The sequence below is a fragment of the Carassius carassius genome, chromosome 33 (genome assembly GCF_963082965.1).
Source record: "Carassius carassius chromosome 33, fCarCar2.1, whole genome shotgun sequence".
Classification (NCBI taxonomy): Eukaryota; Metazoa; Chordata; class Actinopteri; order Cypriniformes; family Cyprinidae; genus Carassius; species Carassius carassius.
This window is the reverse complement of record NC_081787.1, coordinates 12,496,166-12,518,485: the sequence shown is the minus strand read 5'-3', so window position 1 is coordinate 12,518,485 and position 22,320 is coordinate 12,496,166. Positions and strand designations below refer to the sequence as shown.

At 38.7% G+C, this 22,320-nt stretch overlaps 1 protein-coding gene across 2 annotated transcripts; it reads left to right on the top strand.

The window, feature by feature from the left end:
- Window positions 1–2,270: 2,270 nt before the first annotated feature.
- On the top strand, window positions 2,271–14,556 carry LOC132113746 (protocadherin-10-like). 2 transcript variants are annotated; one of them, XM_059521715.1, is made up of 5 exons: window positions 2,271–5,261; window positions 6,130–6,188; window positions 6,404–6,510; window positions 11,425–11,582; window positions 13,293–14,556. In XM_059521715.1, exons 1-5 carry the CDS (start codon window positions 2,715–2,717, stop codon window positions 13,344–13,346), a joined length of 2,925 nt encoding a protein of 974 aa, XP_059377698.1. In that variant the 5' UTR covers window positions 2,271–2,714; the 3' UTR covers window positions 13,347–14,556. The 2 variants fall into 2 exon arrangements, with proteins under 2 accessions (XP_059377698.1, XP_059377697.1); XM_059521714.1 differs by having other exon boundaries at window positions 2,272–5,261; window positions 11,425–11,778.
- The last annotated feature ends 7,764 nt before the right edge of the window (window positions 14,557–22,320 follow it).

The window sequence follows — 22,320 nt, the reverse complement described above, 5'->3', positions numbered from 1 at the left end:
ATTGTGCATTTTCACACAGGTAATGGAATAAATGACTTATTCTGAATCTCAAAACATCACCTCTCCCTAAATCAGCTTTGCAGGAGTGACAAAAAGAGAAAGTGAGAGAGAGAGTGCTTGGGTGCCAATCATAATGGCAGCTCTCCTCGTGCTGTTAAGGTATGCTCACATTATAATACAGGAGGGGAGATAATCTGATTCTCATATTCAAATCACTGTTTGTCCATAAATCTTGAAATATTCATGAAAACTCAAATCTATTCAATCCCTCCGGCACCTTCGTGGGAATTAAAGCATAAAGTCGAGTGAGTGCGCCAGTGGCTCGCCAGAACTTGATTTGGAAAATCTCTTTTTGGAAGCGATTCATGTTTACACTCCACTGGTGTTAAGATTCTTTCTGGCACAGCAGCGTTTCAGCCACTCCTTCAAATGAGCTTTCTTGAGGGGCCACTAAACTCAGCCATCAGTCCTTCATGGCTTTTGTGTAGTACATGTGTAGTACCGCTATAATGCGCTAGGGGGCGCTCCGACTGTTCCTTGTGTTTGCCACCGTGCATCCAGAATTATTCCGCTCAGATGAAACCGTGACATTTGGTTGCAGGGAGCAGGGGAGCAGGAATACAGCAACGGTTTTATAGAGTGTCGTTTTCATCAGTATGGGATATACGTACGGATTTAATACACTAAGACAGACAGAAAGGATTGGACGACTTCAGAAACGAATTATATTTCATCAAAAAAGATGACCCTGCTTTAATTCTACTCGAAATGCAGCAATAAATGATAATCGCTCGAAATATATTATAACAAAGTTTTAATAATAAGCCTATTTGTAATTTTCATTTGAAAAACATCTATATAATTATATAGCTATAATTATTTGATGTTTTACCACCCACAACTTTTCCAAACAGTCAGCTGGATGCCAGTGCAACGCGATAGCCTCTTTCTGTTGTTTTGACAGGCAAGCAGTTATATCAATTTAATAAGTTCTGTCAGACATTGTCTTTTATTCTGACTCGATAAAAATTGGTTATTACATTTAACAGCTGTGATATATATATATATATATATATATATATATATATATATATATATATATATATATATATATATATATATATATATATATAATAGACTTATTGACCAGTATCCAGCCTACATTTCAAATCTTAATCTTTTGAGATTTGCTTGACACTAAATGACCAAAAAAAAATAGATATCCATTAGAATGGACACTGGATCTAAACGGGTCAGTTAGGTAATAATTACTTAATACATATTAATTAATTAAACTCTAACTTATTTAATTAGAGGGATGATATGCAAGTACTTGACATTTCCACAGATTTCTATGCAATTGCCATGAGGAATCCCAGGCGCGTGACAGACAGCAGCGCAACAGATTAATGTTGGCAGCTAGGAGGCGCATGTGGCTCGCGCTTGGGAACCAGATTGGCTAAAGCTCCAAAGGCAACACATTGCAAGAAGACGGTAGAAGAGAGCCTGGTATATGTGTGCAGCCGATATATTAGATGCATTATAAGCCTGTGTAAATATTAAAATAATAATAATAATAATAATAATAATAATAATAATAATAATAATATTATATATATATATATATATATATATATATATATATATATATATATATATATATATATATATATATATATATACACACACACACACACACACATTTATCATGAATGAAAAATGCTTTGTCGAAAATGTGAGACATATAAAATGAAATGCACACATACTGATTTCCCACTTTTGAACTGTTTAACTGTACATTTCAAATCAAATTAATTTAATAATGAAGTGATGTAATTACAGAATAAAGGATACACAATTCACTTGTACATTATACAAACAATAATGATAAGTTTTTTTATATATATATTGTATATGTTTATAAATGCAATTTAAATAAATAAATAAATAAATAAACTTATAAATAATAAATAAACGTTTTAAACGTATACACATTAAAACGTTATGCATGGTCTCATGATGATATACACATGGGTTTGTTTGGTTTTTCACCATAACTTTATCGTTCTTCTCTATGACTCATACGAACTCATTAGCTATTCAACCATTATGATCAGAAATCCCGCAGCTCTGACCAGGGGGCGTGTCTATCCGCTACCAGGAGGCTGACTGGCGTAGCGCAAAGCCAATAAATGTTGAGCTCTGCTGGTGCCGGGTGCTCCCATTGGTTGGCGAGGGGAGGGTGCTGCGGGAAAACCGAACAGCTAAGCACTGATGCTTCAGTATACTGTGCCAGCGGACCTCGTAGGAGCGCACCAGATATTTTGGACCATTCAGATATCAGAGACTGTAGCTCTAATATACAAATTCATTTGTTGCATTAACTCTGTGGATTATGATATTGTATTTGATCACACGCCAACTGATATCTATTAATATCAGTGTCAGTTTAATGTTGTAATGTTGACTTGTGCCAGAAATCTTCTGCTATTCTAAAGCTTGTTCGTGGAGGGAATCGCATTGGGAAATCGGTCCTGTGTAAACCAGCGCGCAGACAGCATGGTTTTTGGCTGACAGCCCCGTTTAAGGAAACATATTACCCTACAACCAAAGCCTTACGCAAGCCTGCGCGCCTTACCTTGGAGAAGAGGGTGATGTTTTTGCTGCGTGCTCCGCGGAGATAAAATATTCCAAGTGTCCTTTCCGTAGTGGAGATGTTTGTGTTTTTGCTCCTGCTGTGTCTTGCGGATGGGGTAGTTTCGCAGATACGTTATTCTGTGCCAGAGGAAGCGGAGCATGGCACGTTTGTGGGAAATATCGCCGAGGATTTGGGACTGGACCTTACAAAACTTTCATCTCGCCGCTTTCAGGTGGTGCCCAGCTCGCGGACGCCGTACCTGGAAGTAAACTTGGAGAACGGGGTGCTTTTCGTTAACGAGAAAATCGACCGGGAGCGCATCTGTAAGCAGAGTGCCAGCTGTTTGCTTCACCTGGAGGTGTTCCTGGAGAACCCACTCGAGCTCTTTCGTGTGGAGATAGAGGTGGTGGACATCAACGACAACCCGCCGAGCTTTCCGGAGACAGAGTTCACCGTGGAAATATCAGAGAGCGCGACCCCGGGTACGCGCTTCCCGTTGGAGAGCGCCTTTGATCCGGATGTCGGTAGTAACGCATTGCGCACTTACGACATCACCAACAACAACTATTTCTACCTAGACGTGCAAACACAGACTGACGGCAACAAATTCGCAGAGCTGGTTTTAGAAAAGCCACTTGATCGAGAACAGCAAGCGTTGCACCGTTACGTCCTCACGGCCGTGGACGGCGGCCAGCCTCCTCGGACAGGTACAGCTCTGCTTGTGGTCAGAGTGCTCGACTCCAACGACAACGTCCCGGTGTTTGATCAGCCGGTATACTCGATTAACCTGGCCGAGAACGCGCCCGTGGGCACGCTCGTCATGCAGCTGAACGCGACCGACTCAGACGAGGGCCCGAACGGCGAGGTCATTTACTCGTTCAGCAACCACATCACAACCAGAGTCAAGGAACTGTTCGATATCGATGCCCGAACGGGCCGTATAGAGGTCAGAGATGAGGTGGACTTTGAGGAGAGCAGCCTGTATCAGATTTACGTGCAAGCGAAAGACATGGGACCTAATGCCGTGCCCGCGCACTGTAAAGTTTTGGTCAAAGTGACGGACGTCAACGACAACGCACCGGAGATCATCTTTAGCACCGTGACGGAGTCTGTAAGCGAAAACGCAGCCACGGGCACCGTGATCGCACTGCTCAGCGTCACCGATAAAGACTCAGAAAACAACGGCCAGACGCATGTGGAAATTCTCGGAGATGTTCCTTTTAAACTCAAAACCTCTTTCAGAAATTATTACACTATTGTGACTGACGGTCCTCTAAACCGAGAGACTGTAGAGGCGTACACAATCACCGTAGTTGCGAGAGATAAAGGGATCCCATCTCTGGCTACCAGCAAATCAATCAAAGTGCACGTGTCTGACGAGAACGACAACGCACCAGCGTTTACGCAGCCCATTTATGATGTGTATGTGACCGAAAACAACGTCCCCGGTGCTTACATCTACGCTGTCAGTGCCGTCGATCCTGATGTCGGGCAGAATGCTTATATAACTTACTCCATAGTGGAGTGTCAAATACAGGGTATGTCTGTTGGCACGTATGTGTCCATCAACTCGGAGAATGGGTATCTGTATGCCCTCAGATCGTTTGATTATGAGCAACTTAAAGACTTCAGCTTCACGGTTCAAGCCAGAGACTCAGGCAGCCCCGAGCTGTGGTCCAACGCCACAGTGAACGTCATTATAGTGGATCAGAACGATAACGCGCCGTCTGTGATTGCGCCTCTTGGAAAAAATGGCACTGCGCGGGAGCCTTTGCCGCGCTCTGCCGAGCCAGGTTACCTAGTTACTCGCATTGTCGCCATGGATGCAGATGATGGAGAGAACGCGCGTTTGTCATACAGTGTACAGAGAGGGAATGAGAATGGGATGTTCAGAATGGACTGGCGAACCGGGGAGTTGCGCACGGCCCGCCGGGTGTCAGTCAAACGAGACCCGCAACAGCTATATGAGCTGCTGATTGAGGTAAGGGATCACGGGCAGCCTCCTATGTCGTGCAGCGCTGTGGTGCAGGTGACACTCGTGGACAGTCTCGTGGAGGGCCACAGTGGAGAGCGCGGCACGGCCAAGGCCAAAGACGCGTCTCTGGACTTGACGCTCATCCTCATCATCGCGCTCGGCTCCGTTTCCTTCATCTTCCTGCTTGCTATGATTGTACTGGCCGTGCGCTGTCAGAAGGACAAAAAGCTGAACATCTACAGCACCTGCCTGGCGAGTGACTGCTGCTGCCTGGTGGGCTGCGGATCGTGCGGGTCAGGTGCCTGCTGCGGTCGCCAGGCCCGGGCCGCCCGCAAAAAGAAGAAACTGAGCAAGTCAGACATCATGCTGGTCCAAAGCACCAACACAGCCAACGTGAGCGTGGCGAGTGCCGCACAGGTGCCCGTGGAGGAGTCAGGGAGCTTCGGCTCGCTCCATCAAAGTCAGAACTACTGCTACCAGGTATGTCTGACTCCGGAATCGGCTAAAACGGACCTCATGTTCCTGAAGGCCTGCAGCCCGTCGCGCAGCAACGACACCGAGCACAATCCGTGCGGAGCCATAGTGACCGGCTATACGGACCAACAGCAGCCGGACATCATATCCAACGGCAGCCTTCTCTCCAGTGAGGTACGAGCACTGTAGGACTTACTCAAATAATATTATTAGAGGCAAAAAAAAAAAAAAAAAGATTTATTTATTTATGTTTTTAATAATGGCAATCAGAAAGCAAGTCTAGCTCTTTCATTTAGCTAACATAGCACCAGAGAGAGAAGCTTTAAATAAAATTAGATACAATTATAGAATTTAATTATTCCATATTATGTGAACATGTCAATAGTCATGATTTGAAATCGTTTTTGCTATTTTTTGAGTACATCTGAATTATAGTTATTGTTTTATATTTCAAATTAACTATACATTTAGTGACTTAAAAAAAGCTAAGCAAAATAAAGAAAAATAATCCTCCTCTCAAGTATAGTGAGCTCTGAAAACAAACAGGTTGATAACTGGTTGCTAGCATACTTACATAACCAACATTAATCTGTTCTACCTTTATTAGTAGTAGTATTATTAGTATTATTGTCTTCTATAAGGCCTATACTGTATAACTATACCTATTTACCTATAACAACCCACATTAGAGCGTAAACATAGTGTCACTGAAGTGATAGATTTGCATGTTTGTGAAAAGCTCTCCGGGTTATAGGTCATTAGATATGCCAGTCACGGTGTTGCAGAGCCTCACAAGAACAAAGATCCGTCTATAGTTGAATTCTGCTGAATAGCAGCAGAGCTTAATGATTTTGCCTGCCCATAAGGTTCCTGAAATGCTCCTAGTGAGCGAAGCTTATATATATATATATATATATATATATATATATATATATATATATATATATATATATATATATATATATATTTTTTTTTTTTTTTTTTTTTTCTTACTATTATACATTGTTGTTGGGCCTGTTTCAAATGAATAATTCTCTTGCAGACAAAACACCAGAGAGCAGAACTCAGTTATTTGGTAGACCGACCAAGGCGTGTTAACAGGTGAGTATTTAACACAACTGACCTTAAATTTATTTGCCTCCTAAAACTTTATGAAAGGAACTTTATTTTTTCCTTATATAATAAGTCTATGAACATCTGAATTAATCTGGCGTGCGCATATGAGACCATTTCAAGGCTGAGCAGTACATTTGTGGTTATATACTGTAAGAGTCATGTGGCATAGTGGTTGACTCAAACCCTCTCTCCTCCCTCAGTTCTGCTTTCCAGGAGGCAGATATCGTGAGCTCAAAAGACAGCGGCCATGGAGACAGTGAGCAGGGAGACAGCGACCATGATGCCATGCATCGTGGACATTCCTCCGGTATGGTTATACAATTAGATTTCTATTTCTCTCTCGTTTTGATGTTGATTATCAGATGAGCTGCTAGTCAGACTGAGCTTGTAGAGATATTTATCTATCTATCTATCTATCTATCTATCTATCTATCTATCTATCTATCTATCTATATATATATATATATATATATATATATATATATATATATATATATATTATTATTATTTTTTTTTTTTTGTAACTGTTGAGATAGACATGCTGGGCGAACTCACACAATCAAAACAAAACTCCTGATCAAAGCATGTCATGGCCTTTTCGGATATATGGGGATCCTAGCGGGAATATTTTAGGCAAGTGAGCCTCTGGGTATGGATGCGTGAACACACTCTGGGAACAAAAGCCGTAGTGAAGAATATAATCCAATTGTTTATGGATACTTCCCCATAATAGGGATTTACTTCAGTGCTACTATCTCGCTTTCACCCACATCTCCAAAAACGTGATGGAATTTAGATCGGTCCAGGCGGTCTGTCATCGACTCTGTGGGAATGGGACCAAATAGGTTGGGCAGCAAACAAACAAGCGATTCATTGGCTGTGTGCGACCCCCTCCACAAACTCCCTTTCCACCCTAATCCCTCTGCCCTCATTCCACTGACGGAGGAAACTACTTGTTCACACCTTCATAAGATCACATGTGGCTCTTTGGAATTGAGATTCGGATGTATGCTGCAATGGAAACGGTGCTTTGTTGCTAAATGACACTTTGCTTCAAGTGCATTGTGAAGTTGACTGTATAATGTAATTATGACATAGTTGAACACAAATGAATACAACCAAAAAGTTGCATCTTATTATCATTAATTTCTTTTTGGTTGAGCATATGTCCTCTGTTGTTATTCCAGAGCACCATATGCTGTGGCTGGACTGCTTCAGCTCTCATTTAGCTTATTTTTGCTCAGTTAAACATCAGATTAAAATCAAGACATTTTTCTATAAAAGGTCAGCTAGCCCATCTGGCTTTGTTGTCACAGCCAATCACAGAACACTTGTCTTTAAGATAGAGCTCTATAATGTAAAATAGAAAATGTATTTTTTTTTTCATTTGTGAGCATGTTGTCCCCAATATTTGTGTGCATGTTGTCCACACTAAAATGAATTGTTTTGCTGCATATTATCTTCTTTAATTAAGATAATTGAAAGAACCGCTTGGTATGCAGACTTGGAGAGCATTCAGAACCGCGCATTGTTCATTTTAATGAGAATTCACTAGAAACTGCCTTCATCCATTCAAGTTTCATTTTGTTTCTTAACCAGCTGCTGTTTTTTGGTCTTTTTGAAAATTTTAGTCAGCCAAACGCTTAGTATTACAATGCAGACGCATCCCGCATCCCTGTTTTCATCTCTGCTAGATTGAAAACAGGCAGAGATAAGCATTGCTTAATTTCTCTCTAGTGCATAAGAATGCATCCGTAATACATAGTGGATAACTTCGGAGCTTCTCTTATGCAATGACATACCTGAATCATTTCATTCCAGTTTCATTTCTTTTATCCTGAGGATCTGCCACCTTGCAACAGAATCCCTCATTTGGGGTGCAGGTCATGTTCAGAATTCAGAAACAGCTCACTGATCAGTAATTTATTTTCAGCCTGATGCATACCAATTAGCAAATGAAGGTTATTATCAGATCTGTTGCTTTTTAGCAAGGCTCCTGCTCAGCAGATGGATTTACATATATATATTAAATCCCAATGTTTTTTATCTCTCTCTCACTTTGTCATGCACAGGGTAGAGCATCATGAAAAAGTAATGTAGAATTTAAAATAACTTAAAAAACTTGTGTTCTTTTTCTAGTGAATTTGTCTGTGGTGTCTTCTGGGTTTTTTTTTGCATAGAGACCCTGTTTAAACATCGTATTAATATCTGCCTCTGCCTTTGTCCTCTGATATTTACATGCATCTCAAATGTGGCTTCTGTAAGCACTTTTGATTTTTTTTGACAACATAACAACACTCATTATGTCAGCGTGTATTTCCCAATGTCTTATGCTATTATGGTTATGGATTTTATTGTATTATGACTGTTTTGTTTCTTTAACTGTTTTGAACATTGATACTAATATATAATAATATATATTCTTGATTACATAAGCATATTAGAATTCTATATAACAGATCATGTGACACTGGAGTTATGATTGCTGAAAATTCTGCTTTTTCCATCAGAAAATACATTTCATTTTAAAATATATTTAAATATAAAACATTTTGTTGATATTTCATAATATTATTATTATTTATTTATATATTTATTTTTTTAGTGCATTTTTATCATGTAAACGAAGCCTTGATAAGCATAATACATTAAATTCTAAATTGTTAAAAAATCTAACTGATCCAACACTTTTGAATAATAGTGTAGTGTAATGACTTATTTCTTTAATAATGTTTTAATTTTAAACTTATTTGTAATGTTTTAAATATAAAATCTTTTGAACTGAATTCTTGAATAGCACCTGCTTTAACTGGCAAAGATTAAAACCTTTGTAACCCTTTATCGAATGTGGTTAAAGTGGACCAATCCCCAAAAATCCTGAACCCCATTTAAATTTGTAGTAGCACCAGGTTACCTGAAATGGAAATTAATACAAGGTATAAAAAGCATGTATTTTTCAACCAGAGAATGCAGAGCATTGCATTTTCATCAGGGTTGACTCTTTCTTGCAATGTTGAACCACAAGTCAACAATATAATTACTTTTCCAGTTTTTCAACTGAAAAAGTGTTACCGGATGAGAACAGAGAGCAATTAATTTCAGAAAATGTCAGGATATCAAGATGTCTCTGTGCGATTACACAATGAGGAAGTGTCTTATCTCACACTCTCTAAATATCAAACTCTCGCTTTCTCACCTTATTTGTATGACATATATATACACAAAGAACCATTGTTCACAGTCTCCTATAAAAACAAGACTATTGTAATGGATAGATTTCAGATTTAATGTCTAAACGTCTTCTTGTTGCCTAGTCGATCTGATACTTGGGTCTGTAATTAAGTCTTTACAGACCCAAGTCTTACCAAACCCAGGCCTAAGTAAGTTGTTTGCATGTAGCTCAGAAGGACTCTAATCCTCTTTTAAAGCAGAAATTCAAAGTCTGTGTATGCTGACCTGTCTTCTGTCTGAAGGGCTAGTCTGAGGATTAGCTAAGAACATCCCCCTCACAACACTGACTCTGCTCCATACCTTCAACATCTCCGCTTAGCGCTGCTTTGAAAATGGCACTTCATTAATCCTCCAGCTGTAATTACTGACTGTTTTAGACGTGGGTTTTTTAGACACAGGAGCTGAAAGGGGATTTAAAAATGCTCACCTCTCCCTTCTTTTTAGATGCACATAGTCAAAACGGCATGGCTTACACCTGCTGGGGTGCTGGCGAGGGTAAAAGGCGTTGTGCAACTGTCACACGCAAAAGGATTTTTTTCCCTCATGCTGGCTTTAGCTGTAACGCTCTTGTAGCGCTAGCTCCTCGGCTTTGTGATTTGTGAGGTTGTTCATCATTGGTTATTTGCACCAGGGTGCGTGAATTACATGATGCTAATCAAAATACATTTTCAAAGAGGCTCGTGCTCAACCTGATGTGGTTGGCCTGGTATGAGATTGTGAAGCTTGGTCCCCAAGGCCTGGAAAGTGGAAAAATTGTTAAATTAGATTAGATTCTTTATTGCCATTATACAAATATACAGCGAGATTATAGTGCACTCAAGGACCAAACTCAGTATATGTAAAATAAGTAAATAAAAATTCTACACATCAAACATCTTCAGAATTTTTACTATACACTACTTACATATACAGTTAACAGAATAGTTAAAAATTCATATTACAAACGAATGCAATATTGCACATTAATGAAACAAAGTGCTCCTAATGTAGTTGCACATAAAGGGGTCTTGCATGTCAAGGATGTATTGTATTCAGAGGTTGCGTTTTCGGCTCAGAGATAGCGGAGCTTAGCTCTTAAAGCCGTTTCAAATAATAGCTGGAGAATGCTGCAGAAAATGACTTTATTTGGTTAAAGCAATTTAAATTATTTTGATACAGTATATAAATTATTTTATATCAGGAATTGTATTTATTTATTTAGTTTCAAACATTTTCCCCACATATTCAAAAAACCTTTAGCACCCATTGAAGTGTGGATTTTCTTTTAAGGTGACGTAATATCTTATTCTTTTTGTTCCTTTAATTGAGACTACGAGATAGAGACAAAAGAGTAAAGGGGGTTATGAACTTTATAATATATCCCTTCATCTTGCAGCTGGGCAGAAGAGACGGAAAGAGAACAGAGGATTGGGTTTATCTGAAAGCTTGGTGTCTGAGAGAGTTTACCTTTGATGCCAAATAGAAAGGGAGGGGAAAGAGAAACCTCAAGAAGAGATTACAGCATTGACTCCATCTACTCACTGTGTGTATGTTCTCCGCACATGCTTTGATCAGGGTAATTTGTAATTTAAAAGTAACAAAGAAGGCAAAAAATGAGCAGGACACAATCTTTTCATGATTAACCCATCAAGAGCCAAAAACATTTCATGCACAGAGCTTCTAATGTTTTCAAAGGTAATGACATGTATTACATTTCATTTGGATTTTTATAATGCTTAAGGATGCAGCATAACTCATTAATTGGTTGAATTAATGCAGAATGTGATTTATGTGATAATGCAGAATGTGATGTTCATTTATCTATGAGAGGAGACATCGAGGGCACGTTATATCTTAAATGCACAGCTTACACTCGGTTTGTTTTATTTGCTTATGTTGGTCTGTCTTGCACTTGCATGCTTCCAGTGCAATTGAGAGCAGATTCTCTCTCTCATCCTCCCACATGGAAAATTAAACACAAGCTAACACATCTCTCGGTTTTCTCTCATAGGAGCAGACCTGTTCTCCAACTGCACAGAGGAGTGCAAAGCCCTTGGCCACTCAGATCGCTGCTGGATGCCAAGTTTTGTGCCCACCGAGGCACGACAGGGCGCCGATTACCGCAGCAACCTGCACGTGCCAGGCATGGATTCTGTGCCCAACTCTGAGGTATTTGAGGGCGAGACGTTGGTGGGCGATCAGTCATTCTCAACCTTTGGCAAAGAGACGCCACACCTCCCCAACCAGATGCATCAACACCAACATCAACACCATCAACATCACCTCAATGCTTCCACGCTAGAGAGAAAAGAGTTCGATGCACTTCTCAGTAACTCTCGCATGCCTTACAAAGCCGCCTGTCTCTGTGAGTATCTCAAAGATCTGACCCGAAAAAACTTTTCAAAACCAAATTCAAGGCCTCTAGCGTGAAGTGCTGCTGAATTCTCCTCTAAGAACTCTAAGCCCTCACACTTCAGCTTTCCTTCACCCATCAACATCTTTCCATCCTTCATCTGCTCTTCATCTACTGGTTCCTGATGTACACTCTTAAAAAATAAATGCTCTAAAAGAAGCAATAAGTATTGGAGAAAACAACAGAATCTTTTTAATGTCCTTCAGGTTTTTTTTTTATCTTGTAGTTTCTTAGAAAACCATCTACTGGTGCTTTAAAGCCCCTGGAGGCCTGCACATTTTAAATGGAGGAATCAATACGCTGATCTTAAGAACCTCTAATGTGGTATCAAGAACTATTTTAATCTTCAAAGAACCAAATAGAAAGAACCCTACCAAGTGAATTTTTTTTTTTTCTTGATAGAAGCATTAAAGAACCTTTATTTTTAAGAGTGTACAATTAGCTTTTTCTTCATACCTTTACTCACAGTCAAACAATGTTATCAGGGTTGTTAAAAAAATGATCTATCTATCTATCTATCTATCTATCTATCTATCTATCTATCTATCTATCTATCTATCTATCTATCTATCTATCTATCTATCTATCTATCTAACTATCTATCTATAAACCTTCTGACTTTTGAAACATTTCAAGCCAACAGATTTTAAAAATTAGTTGCATTAAATGGTTTGAAATTCATTTCACTTAATTTCTACTTCCGTAGATTCAAAGTCAAAATCAGGAATTTAAAAAGCATTCACTGTTGGGTTTAGAACGTGTCACAGCCCTGATAATTTAATTATTTCAAACATTGTGCATGCTTTGGAACATGAAAACTATGACATTGTTCAGTTGATTATAAATACAGGGAATCATAAAATCCCCTGTGTCTAGTTTTGGGATTTTAATGCGATACGATGTTAGATCAAATATTAAAACATTCTCAGATATCTGACCATAGGCAATGACCCACCAGAGACGGACAGAGATTGAAGCCTAAAATGAACTTGTAAAACACAAAGATATAAAAAAAGGCAGAGATTCCCTATTGTTTTGTACACTGGCAGCACATTAATTGTAGCAGTGTTTGAATCATGCCAAACATCAGCTCAGAAGCTTGAAACCGCAACCCTCAAAAGGCCATAGTTTATAAGGTTTAAACTGCCTACTACTGTTTGTTGTGTTAGAGAGGATGAAGGTGGTAGTAGGATTGATTGAGATATTATTGACTGCTCTTGTTATGTTAAAACCTTCAAATATCTGTCTCAGAAAGAGTGCTCCGAGGCTGTGTTGGTTGTGCATTTAACTTTGAGGAAATTGTTTATGATTGTAGGACTATAGTTCCTCATCAAAGGTCCGCCTTTGTATTGATCAGCCAAGAGTCTTTTAATAGCTAAGCACAACACTTTATGTAGTTTGCCGTCTAAAAAAAAACAAAAAAAAAAAATACTTTTAATAAGCTTCCTTTCTTTTTCCCTTTTTAGCGCGGAAAAGGATATGCTAGCTCTTTCCGAGTGGACATACCAGAGACGGCGTGATTTTGCACAACCAGTAAAACTGCTGGAAAAGCAAAAAACATCATGTTTTCAGACTCTATTTCCAGAGACGTCAGATGATCGTGCATTCCCGAAGGCTTCCAGAGCCTCTAGGACCTCAACAAACTTGATGAAAGAGTCGGACTTGCAGAGCTAGATGCAAGGCCGAGCGGCTGGACATAACGTGCTTCTCAGCAGGACTGAGACAGAGGACAAAACTAAACCGTTAAAATACACGGAGGATAGGAAGACAAGGAGAGAAACAAGAGGACAGCTATTCCTCTTGGCTTCTGCGTGTGCCTGTTTACAGCACTACTGTACATCGTAAAAAAAACAAAAATAACGGACAAAAAAAAGAAGTGAACTATGACGAGAACCACCAATGAAAAATACAAAAACTGAGATATATCCACTGAGCCCTTTAGTTGTTTATGTACACACACACACACACACACACACACCACTAATAAGCCAATTGTACAGGAAATTAATTTGTGCAATACAAATGCAAAATTGTTCTTTTAGACATGACTTTTTTTATATTCTGTGTGCGGCTGTGTGTGTGTGATAAGGTGTTTTCCCTAAATCTATTCAACTCTTTGTCAAATGAAAAAAAAAAAGCAACGGATTCCACAGGGGGATTTTTTTTTCCATCAGGGTTAAGTGTTTAACGTTGTGAGCAGGACAGCACTGGCCTAAATCTTATTCTCTCAGACAGTACGTAGGTTATATCACGTGTGAGAAGTCTTAACTGTACTCTTTTAAACTTTAAAATAAATATATCTATATCTATAATTCTATCTATTTATACTTTTTCTGAAAGTGCGGTCTTCATTTGCGCAGTTTTTTTGGTTTGTTTTATTTTTTCTCTCCAGTAGTGTGTAAAGTTTCTCAAGGGAGCTGAATCCACTTTACGGGGGTTCTTAACATGACAGAAAGCCTTATCTCCAAACTTTTCATCCACTTTTGGATATTGAGATTCATGTCTATAAATAAAAAAAGGGTTGTAATATTCTAGATTTAAATACATGGCAGTTGTGTATTACTGTTGCTAAGTAATGTTGGAAATTCGAGGCCAAATACGAAAGGGTCACATAGCGCAAAGCAAACACACAAACTGATACTGATATTTACACACTATATATGCATATTCACATATGCACACACCTTAATAACAGGAGGTGACAAATAAACTGAAAAATGTATACTTGCATCCTAGACTCCTGTGTTTTATTTTTAGACAAAGTTTAGTTCAACAACTAAGCCACATTGCTTAAAAATCAAATACTACACATAAAATTATTTTCTAATCAAATATGTAACAGAAAAAAGGGTTTTGTTGTCTGGCTTTGTTTTGTAGCTAAGGACATCTGAAAGTCTATTTTTGCACACATGGATGCAATCACTCAACTGAGCATTTAGTGCAGTTTATTTGTTCAAAACAAATGTTATTTAAGTTCCATTAACAATGATAGTTCAAATACTTTTTTGCACAAAAATTGAGGGAAATGTGGACAAAGACATTTCATCCACTTCTCATCTGCAAAGGGTCAAACGTATATATATATATATATATTCCAGCAAAGTTCAATTTAAAGCCAGTCGCACAGAACTAAACTTAATGCAGCACGAAACAAAGGACAAAAGCAATGTGATCATATCTCATTTTCCTTAAAATTGACTCCATTATTTTTGACCTCCACTCATATTAATCTCTTTCACAAACCGCAGGCTAATATCTGAATGGGAAAGCTGATGGAGGGACCTAAATACAGAAATCACTGGACTATAATAAGAATAATTAAAGAAATAAAATAAATGACTTACGATTCCCCAAACAAGTCATACATTTCCAGGAGACGTGCTTTGCTTTGGAGCAAATTTTAGTCACTCAAAGATGTTCGCTCAACTTTTTTAAGTTCTACTGAATACAAAAAGATTCTTCTAACAGGATCTTGTTTGTTTTGCGGGTAAAAAAAAAACAAAATAATAAAAAATGGAGAAGGTGGGCCTCAAATGATGATGTGAAGGTGGGTGTTGGGTGACGCTTTTAGCAGAAGCCACCACTGACAGATAGATTGAAGTTGAACAGAAAGTCTGTCCTCATAAATATGCTAACAGCCCCAGCCCCTGTCAGACACTTTTCTCTCACCTCTCTCACGCCTTTCCTCCCTTAATCTCACCCCTCTTTTCCTTCCTCCTGCACACACCTTGTCTCTTCTGACAGGTCAGCGCTCCATTTGTTCTTTCTGACTGATGACATCTATATGAAGCAAACTTTTGTTCTTATCCAAAGAGAGAGAAAAAGAAAAATAATAGCATCTTCGGAGCTTGTTTGTCAAGGTGTTCCGTGTCTGTTCTCACTTCAAAATGCCTCTCTGTAGGGAATGTTTTGAAGATCTCTGCTGTGTGCATTCATGTGTGTGTGTGTGTGGCACTGCCAGATGTCTGATGTCTGAGGTGATAGTGAGACATGGTGGAGGCTCATCGGACCCCTGGCAGTTCTCTGAGGGGCCTCGGGGGCCCCTGCCTAAGCGTCTGAAGTGACAAGGCGGCGAAAAAGCGATAAGCGGAGCAGGACAGGAATGTGAGACCAGAGAGGCCACAAATCCCAAGTGTGCTGTCTGTTACGTGGGAGCAGGAAGAGAGTCGGACAGCAGAAAAGATGACAAAAGGACGACGGAGCCAGGAGCGTGGTGGGGGAGGGGGGGACTGAATGAGAAAAGGGAAGAAAAGAGGGACAGAGAGCCCCCGTGAGTTGAGCTGTGTACACAGCTTTTTTGACATTTAGACCTCTCAACTGCTGTAGTCTCGCTATCGGAACTGTTTGCGACAGAGCCCCAGTGAGACGTCATAACAAAAAGGTTCCAAAAAGTCTTTGAAATTACAAATGTGCATCGTAGGGTGTGAATTTAACTTATCTCTAACTTTCCCTAATGGACAATGGCTTATAGGATATCAGTGGGACTGTGACTCGATTAAACAGCAGGTTATAAACTCTGAGTGAACCTAAGTGAATTTTTTTTTTTTTTTTTTTTTTTTTATTTACTGAGCATCTGAGTGAAGGGCTGCCATTCCAATTGACAGTAAGCCTATTTAGTTCAGTGAATGAACGTTAATCTGTCTTTTGTGCCTTTGGCCTATTTCCTTATTTTCCTACTTACTTTCCTTACTGTCTGCACACTTTACATTCACAGACAAATCAAAGCGCGCATATATAGATCATAGGCCAGTCATTTGGGCCCAGGCGGAAGTATGTGTTTGTGTATGATGCTGTCAGTGTAGGCCATGTGTCAAGGATAACACAAATGTATTTTTTAGATATAAGATGCTGATTTGATGCTGTGACAAAAAAATACTTTTTTTTTTTTTTAGATTAATTCAAGTATAATATAATAAATATCAATATACTTGACACCATAATATATGAACACAGTTGATCATCATCATCTTCAATCATCATAATTGAATTTATTATGAAAATGTAATGTAATAAATTATTATTATTATTGTTGTTGTTAGAATCACACTTAAAAAAAAGAAAGAAAAAACAGCTATGGACACACAGATAATGTATTTCTCTAATGCACTGAGGTCAGTGTAACCTTTCTAAATGTTTTTGAAGTTACTGGAAAGATCAGTTTTTCTTTTCACTTTTCATCTCACTGGGATCTCAGATTTTGTTTTATTAATTATTATTATTTTTTTTTTGATAATGGGTTTTGACACCCTTTTACAACTTCAAAGAGTATTTGTGAAAGAAGTGTTTATGATGCAGACACATCTCTCAATCCTTCTCTATCACAGATTTTCCAGGCAGCCTTTCATCTTGTAACCTTCATAATAGTGCAAATGTGTTGTCTGCAGATTAAAGAAACCTATCACACCCTACCCTTGCAGATATATATCCCACAGCGACAAACGTGAACTGTAAATGTTTATGACTGCTCAAAAACATTAATCAAGCGTTCAATATCAATGTAAAAAAAATAAAAATAAATAAACAAGATCCTAGTCTTGTTATTAGTAGCAGATAGATGGTTACTTTAATTAAACTCCTGTGAATAGTTTTGTTTGCTTGACCTGAGTAGGTAACTGCCGAAATTGAGGGAGTAGTGGCTTTAATCTGTGTGTGTGTGTGTGTGTGTCCGTGAGTGGACTGTAGGTGCCACCTGGGTACTAATGAGTGAGTAATTAGGCTTTGGCACATGCACAGACAGCCACACCTCACTCCTTGGGACCCCAGCCACCATATGCTGCACCATTTGGGAGCTCAACTTGCCAAGAACTCTAGAAGAAAGGGAAAAGTAAGTGAAAAGAAAGCCTCAGCTCTTTCCTTCTTCAAGCAGCACTCTTTCTAAACATTTCGGCCTAAGCCATAATGAAATTCTCAGCTAGAATCATTTCAAAATCACAAATATACCGAGTAAATACAGCAGGAGAATGTTGAAAGTAAACCCGGTAATTTACTAAGTGCCAGCTCTATTCATGCCAGTGTAGCCTGATCTCAATCACATTCAGAAAGCTAACAAAAGAAGGGGTGTGTCCTCAGGAAAGCTGGGCTGGGGTCGGTAGTCAAGGATTAAAGTGGTTTGATTTCTTTTTACAGGTGGTGAAAACTGACCCCAGCACAGCACAAACGTGGCGGAAATGTTTGTTGTTGTAGACTTAAGAGAAAATTTGGAGAGAAGACGTTCTTTCAACTGCTTTCAGGAGCGTGTCGAATCAGCAGATGCCAGCCAAATGTTGGTGGGTCTATTTGTTTGTCAGCTTCTGAAATGTTGTCCCTCCCCACTGTGAAATGCGGTAACAAAGTCCCATACAGAAGATACCATTCACAAACCCTCTGCTCTTGACAAGCGCAAGTCATTTCTGGGTCACATTCAGGCCATTTGTGGGACAGAGAGAACACACACATACACAAATTTGCTTAACCATCTGCTCTTGGTGCCTGTCGTGGTGTAACATTACCTCAAGCTCTCCAGGAAGGACAGCAAGGGAGTCTATAGCCATTTGGTGATTCTGCTGTTGTGATGTTATTAATGGTGTTTACTTGAGTTAATGTACAAATTCCTAAAAAAAAAAAAAAGTAACTTGAGTAAAAGTAGAATACACCTATTTAATGCACACAAGCCACATAAGTAGGTACTGATCAGGAGACCATAGTTTATGGATTTATTTATGGCTTGTAATTTCATTTGAACTTACTGCACAAAATATCTATTTTAAGAGAGAGGGGTCTAATGTTCTAGACACAGATTCAGGATTTTGAGCTCAGTCTGACATTATTCTGAATTATCATAAATTGTCAGCTAGTCTTAAGTAGTCAAGCAGTTAATACCATAAACTAAACTGATCACACTTCTTCAAGCAGATTTAGTTCTCAAACAGCATCCGCATCATACAACACACTTATATAGCACACTTGAGCTCTGCGGAACAAATTACTTATTGTCCGTGTCTCATTTTTGATTTGGAACAGTTCAGTAATTTCAGTAACTGGAGACTCGAGATCTCTTTTTTTTTAAATGTAGTGAAGTTAAAGTTTCCAAAAAGTAAAAAAATACTAATAAGATAATAAAATACAGGTACTACAAAACTGTATAAGTAATGTAACAAAGGAAAAAAAAATCTTGCTTATAATACTGCAGAAATACAATATAAATGGAGCAAACAGATATAAGCTTGAACCCAGAGGACCACAAGATCCTGGTTCAGGGCAGTATTGACAGACTGATTTGGTGGCATTATTCTTATACGTATAGGCATGCTTTCCTTCTCAGATGAAAGTGCTATTATTTGTTAAGGGCTTTTTGGCAATTTCTTTCTCTCTCTCTCTCTCTCTCTCTCTCTCTCTCTCTCTCTCTCTCTCAGGCAGCACTGATCTCAGTGTTAGCAGGTAAATCAATGTTATCGGCCACAGAAGGTCTCAAGCTCTGTGTCCCAGTCATTAGCTATACTGATTTGTGTAACACGTTAAACGTTGTTAAAGATAGTCTCTGTAGACATCTCTACACATCCCTTTCACAGCATAATCTCAAAGGGAACATCCATTCATCTTCAGCCTGGTCCCTGTCCTCTTGCTAAAAGGGGTAGCAATATTTCTGCCTGCGTCCAAGAGGGTGAAACTGTGTTGTGTTTTTGTTTGTTTGTTTGTTTTTGTGGCTCTGTCTGATAAGGTGGGTTAGTACAGGGTGGTAGAAATCATAAAAATGTTATTTTTAATTATGTTTAATAATGCTCTATGGTCTGTAGGACAGTGGTAATTTAATCACAGTCAATATTTCAAAGGGTGTATTTTTGAAAATAAATTTCTGTACATGCATGTGTCTTTAAATCTTGAAAATAAATAAATAAATAAATAAATAACCAAGCAAAGATTTAATAAAAACAATAGCAGATTTTCACACTATATGGGATAAGTTGTTGCAGTGGAGCCTACCAGTAAACAGCTTATTGACGTTTCAACGAAACAATTAAGGAAAGTATAAAATATAAAACAAATCAAGAATCAGCAACAATGTAAAAGGTAATGTGCAGACATATTTTTTATTTTATTTTTGTTTGCGAACAAATATTGTAATAAAATAAAATATAATATTTTTAAAACAGATGTTTTAGCTTATGAAAAACAGTGAAACCATATTTCAGCCTTGCAGTTAATATTTACAAATAGTTTAGTGCCTAACTTTATGTCAGTGTGCTTTTGAAGTACAGAATAAACATAAAAATAAATTATTATAAATAAATAAATAAAATTCCCTCCTCTCCCTCGTCGGACCCTTGGAATCGTCCTAACCTTCCTCTCTGTTACAGTGCCCCTGCCTGTGAAATAAACTGCCTCTTAAGTTCTTTTTATTATTAATTGCAGCCTCAACCTTAATGCAGCATAAGTGTAAAAGCAAGCCAATTAAAGCTTTTAGTACATCCACAGAGACTGTTCAGTAAAGAGAATGGAAGGCAACCCAACACATCTGAGTGTAAAAACTCTGATTGCTTTTAGTCTTTGGAGCTCTAATTTTAGCATTGACTTCTTCATCCACAACATTTGCATTGACTCTTCAAAGTCCAACTCTGGCATCGGATTTTAACAGACCACCATTCCACTTATCAAGTTGACAGACGGTGCATCCCTATCATGAAGAATACATAAACTGACTCTTTTGTGGAGCAGGATAAGATGGAGCTGAACAGAACCAAATGGTGGAACAGGAGGAGAGAACAGTGTAGCCCCCGGGAGTTAACAGTAGCTGCCACAGTGGATGAGATACTGATCTAAATGAAAACAAACAGAGATAAGAGGGAGACTGGAATCACACTGGCAAAGCTCTGGAGTCCCTGCGTGTGTTTGCGCAGAAGCCCGTGTGTAAAGCCTCCACGCCTGCCCCATGGTAGCGACCACCCATCAGATAGATATCAGCTTGAGCAATTAGAGCAATGCCTCCGCTCTCACTAGATTAAGATTTTCAGTAGCCTAGTGCAGGGTTTAATTTTGGGGCACTTGATTGTTTATGAGGTATCAATGTTGAATCTTGAGTAGGAGATTTGCGTGTGTGCTTTTTATGTCGCTCGAGGAACATCAATCCACATATCAGTGAGAACAGATGAAGAACTCAGTCAGTTGTGGCTGAAAGCGTGTCTCCAAGACACAGAGGTAATAGTTCTGCTCTGAAGTCAGATGTAACAGAGATTCTGGTTTGGGGCCCAAAACCCCATTGGACATCACTCCCACAGCTTTTGCAGTTAATCTGGTTGATGCTCCCACGAAGGCACTCATATTTTGTGATCACACACCAAGGAGCAAGAACTGATCCAGTAATCTTATTTGATATCTCTATCAAATACTCAGAATATATGCCACAAGGGAAATTAGGACAGTTTGGTACTTGCATTTCCGTAGGTCAGATTGATAGCGCAAAAAACAACCTTTTCTGCATTTGTCTTAGCCCTTGAGTACTTGCTTCAGTCTGAATTACCACAAACACAACTTGAACGACATATATATATATATATAGTGAACTGAATTTTATCAAAGCAGGTCATTCTAAAAAAAAAGTTAATTTAAATAGTTAAACAGGTCCTGATTAGTTGAGCTATTGCTTTCTGAAAAGGCCTGTCCTGATTCCATAATTAAATTTCCAGTAGTTTACCATGAAAGAGTAGTAGCTTTACTTTATGTTAGAAATTAAGGATAAAACATGACTGCATGATTATATTCAGTAAGCCTGGCTGCAAACATATTTAGAAACATTTGTGTGCTTATTTTAGTGGCAACAACATTTGTAACAACTCCTTAACCACTCTTTCTATTAAGAGACTGCCAAGTCTTGAGTGTTAGATTGGAGTCTAATATTCATTCCGCATCTTTTATGGAGACATGTATGCACTCATATAAAAAGAGTCTGATGGTCTGATTAATCCACTTCAGGAGAAACCATTATCACAAGAACAATTGGTGTGTCTATCCTTGTGGAGTGGTCATCCATCAGTGTCACCGCTCCTTATTATTCGCCTTTGCCTCAGGAGGTCCACATTTAGCCACTATGGGAACTCTTACTGTCATAATTCAGGTTCGCCCTATGATTCTGGCTTGCATTCAAGGGATTTTTTTTTCTTTCAGGGATTCACTATAATAAACCAAAACTATTTTCTACAAGTTGTTATATGCAGATCAGAGTGTTTTGGTAGTATGCGTCAGAGTGTGCTTTTTAAAACCCTCACAGATGGATGTCAATGCCTGTATTTTAAGTGAGTTTTTGGTGGTTCGCAGTTTCATAATTCTGCGGTCATCAGGCAGTGATTGCTGCCTACATGTGAAGTGACCGTCTGTATAAATGAGTCATCATTCACACTGAACACTGACAGTGCGGAGAACTCAGTGTTCTTCACAAATTCAAGGAAGACATCAAAGTTAAACTTTTAAAATGTTTGCCAACAGTAAACAAAATGGAGTTTTGGAATGCTTGTTCATCTAGCC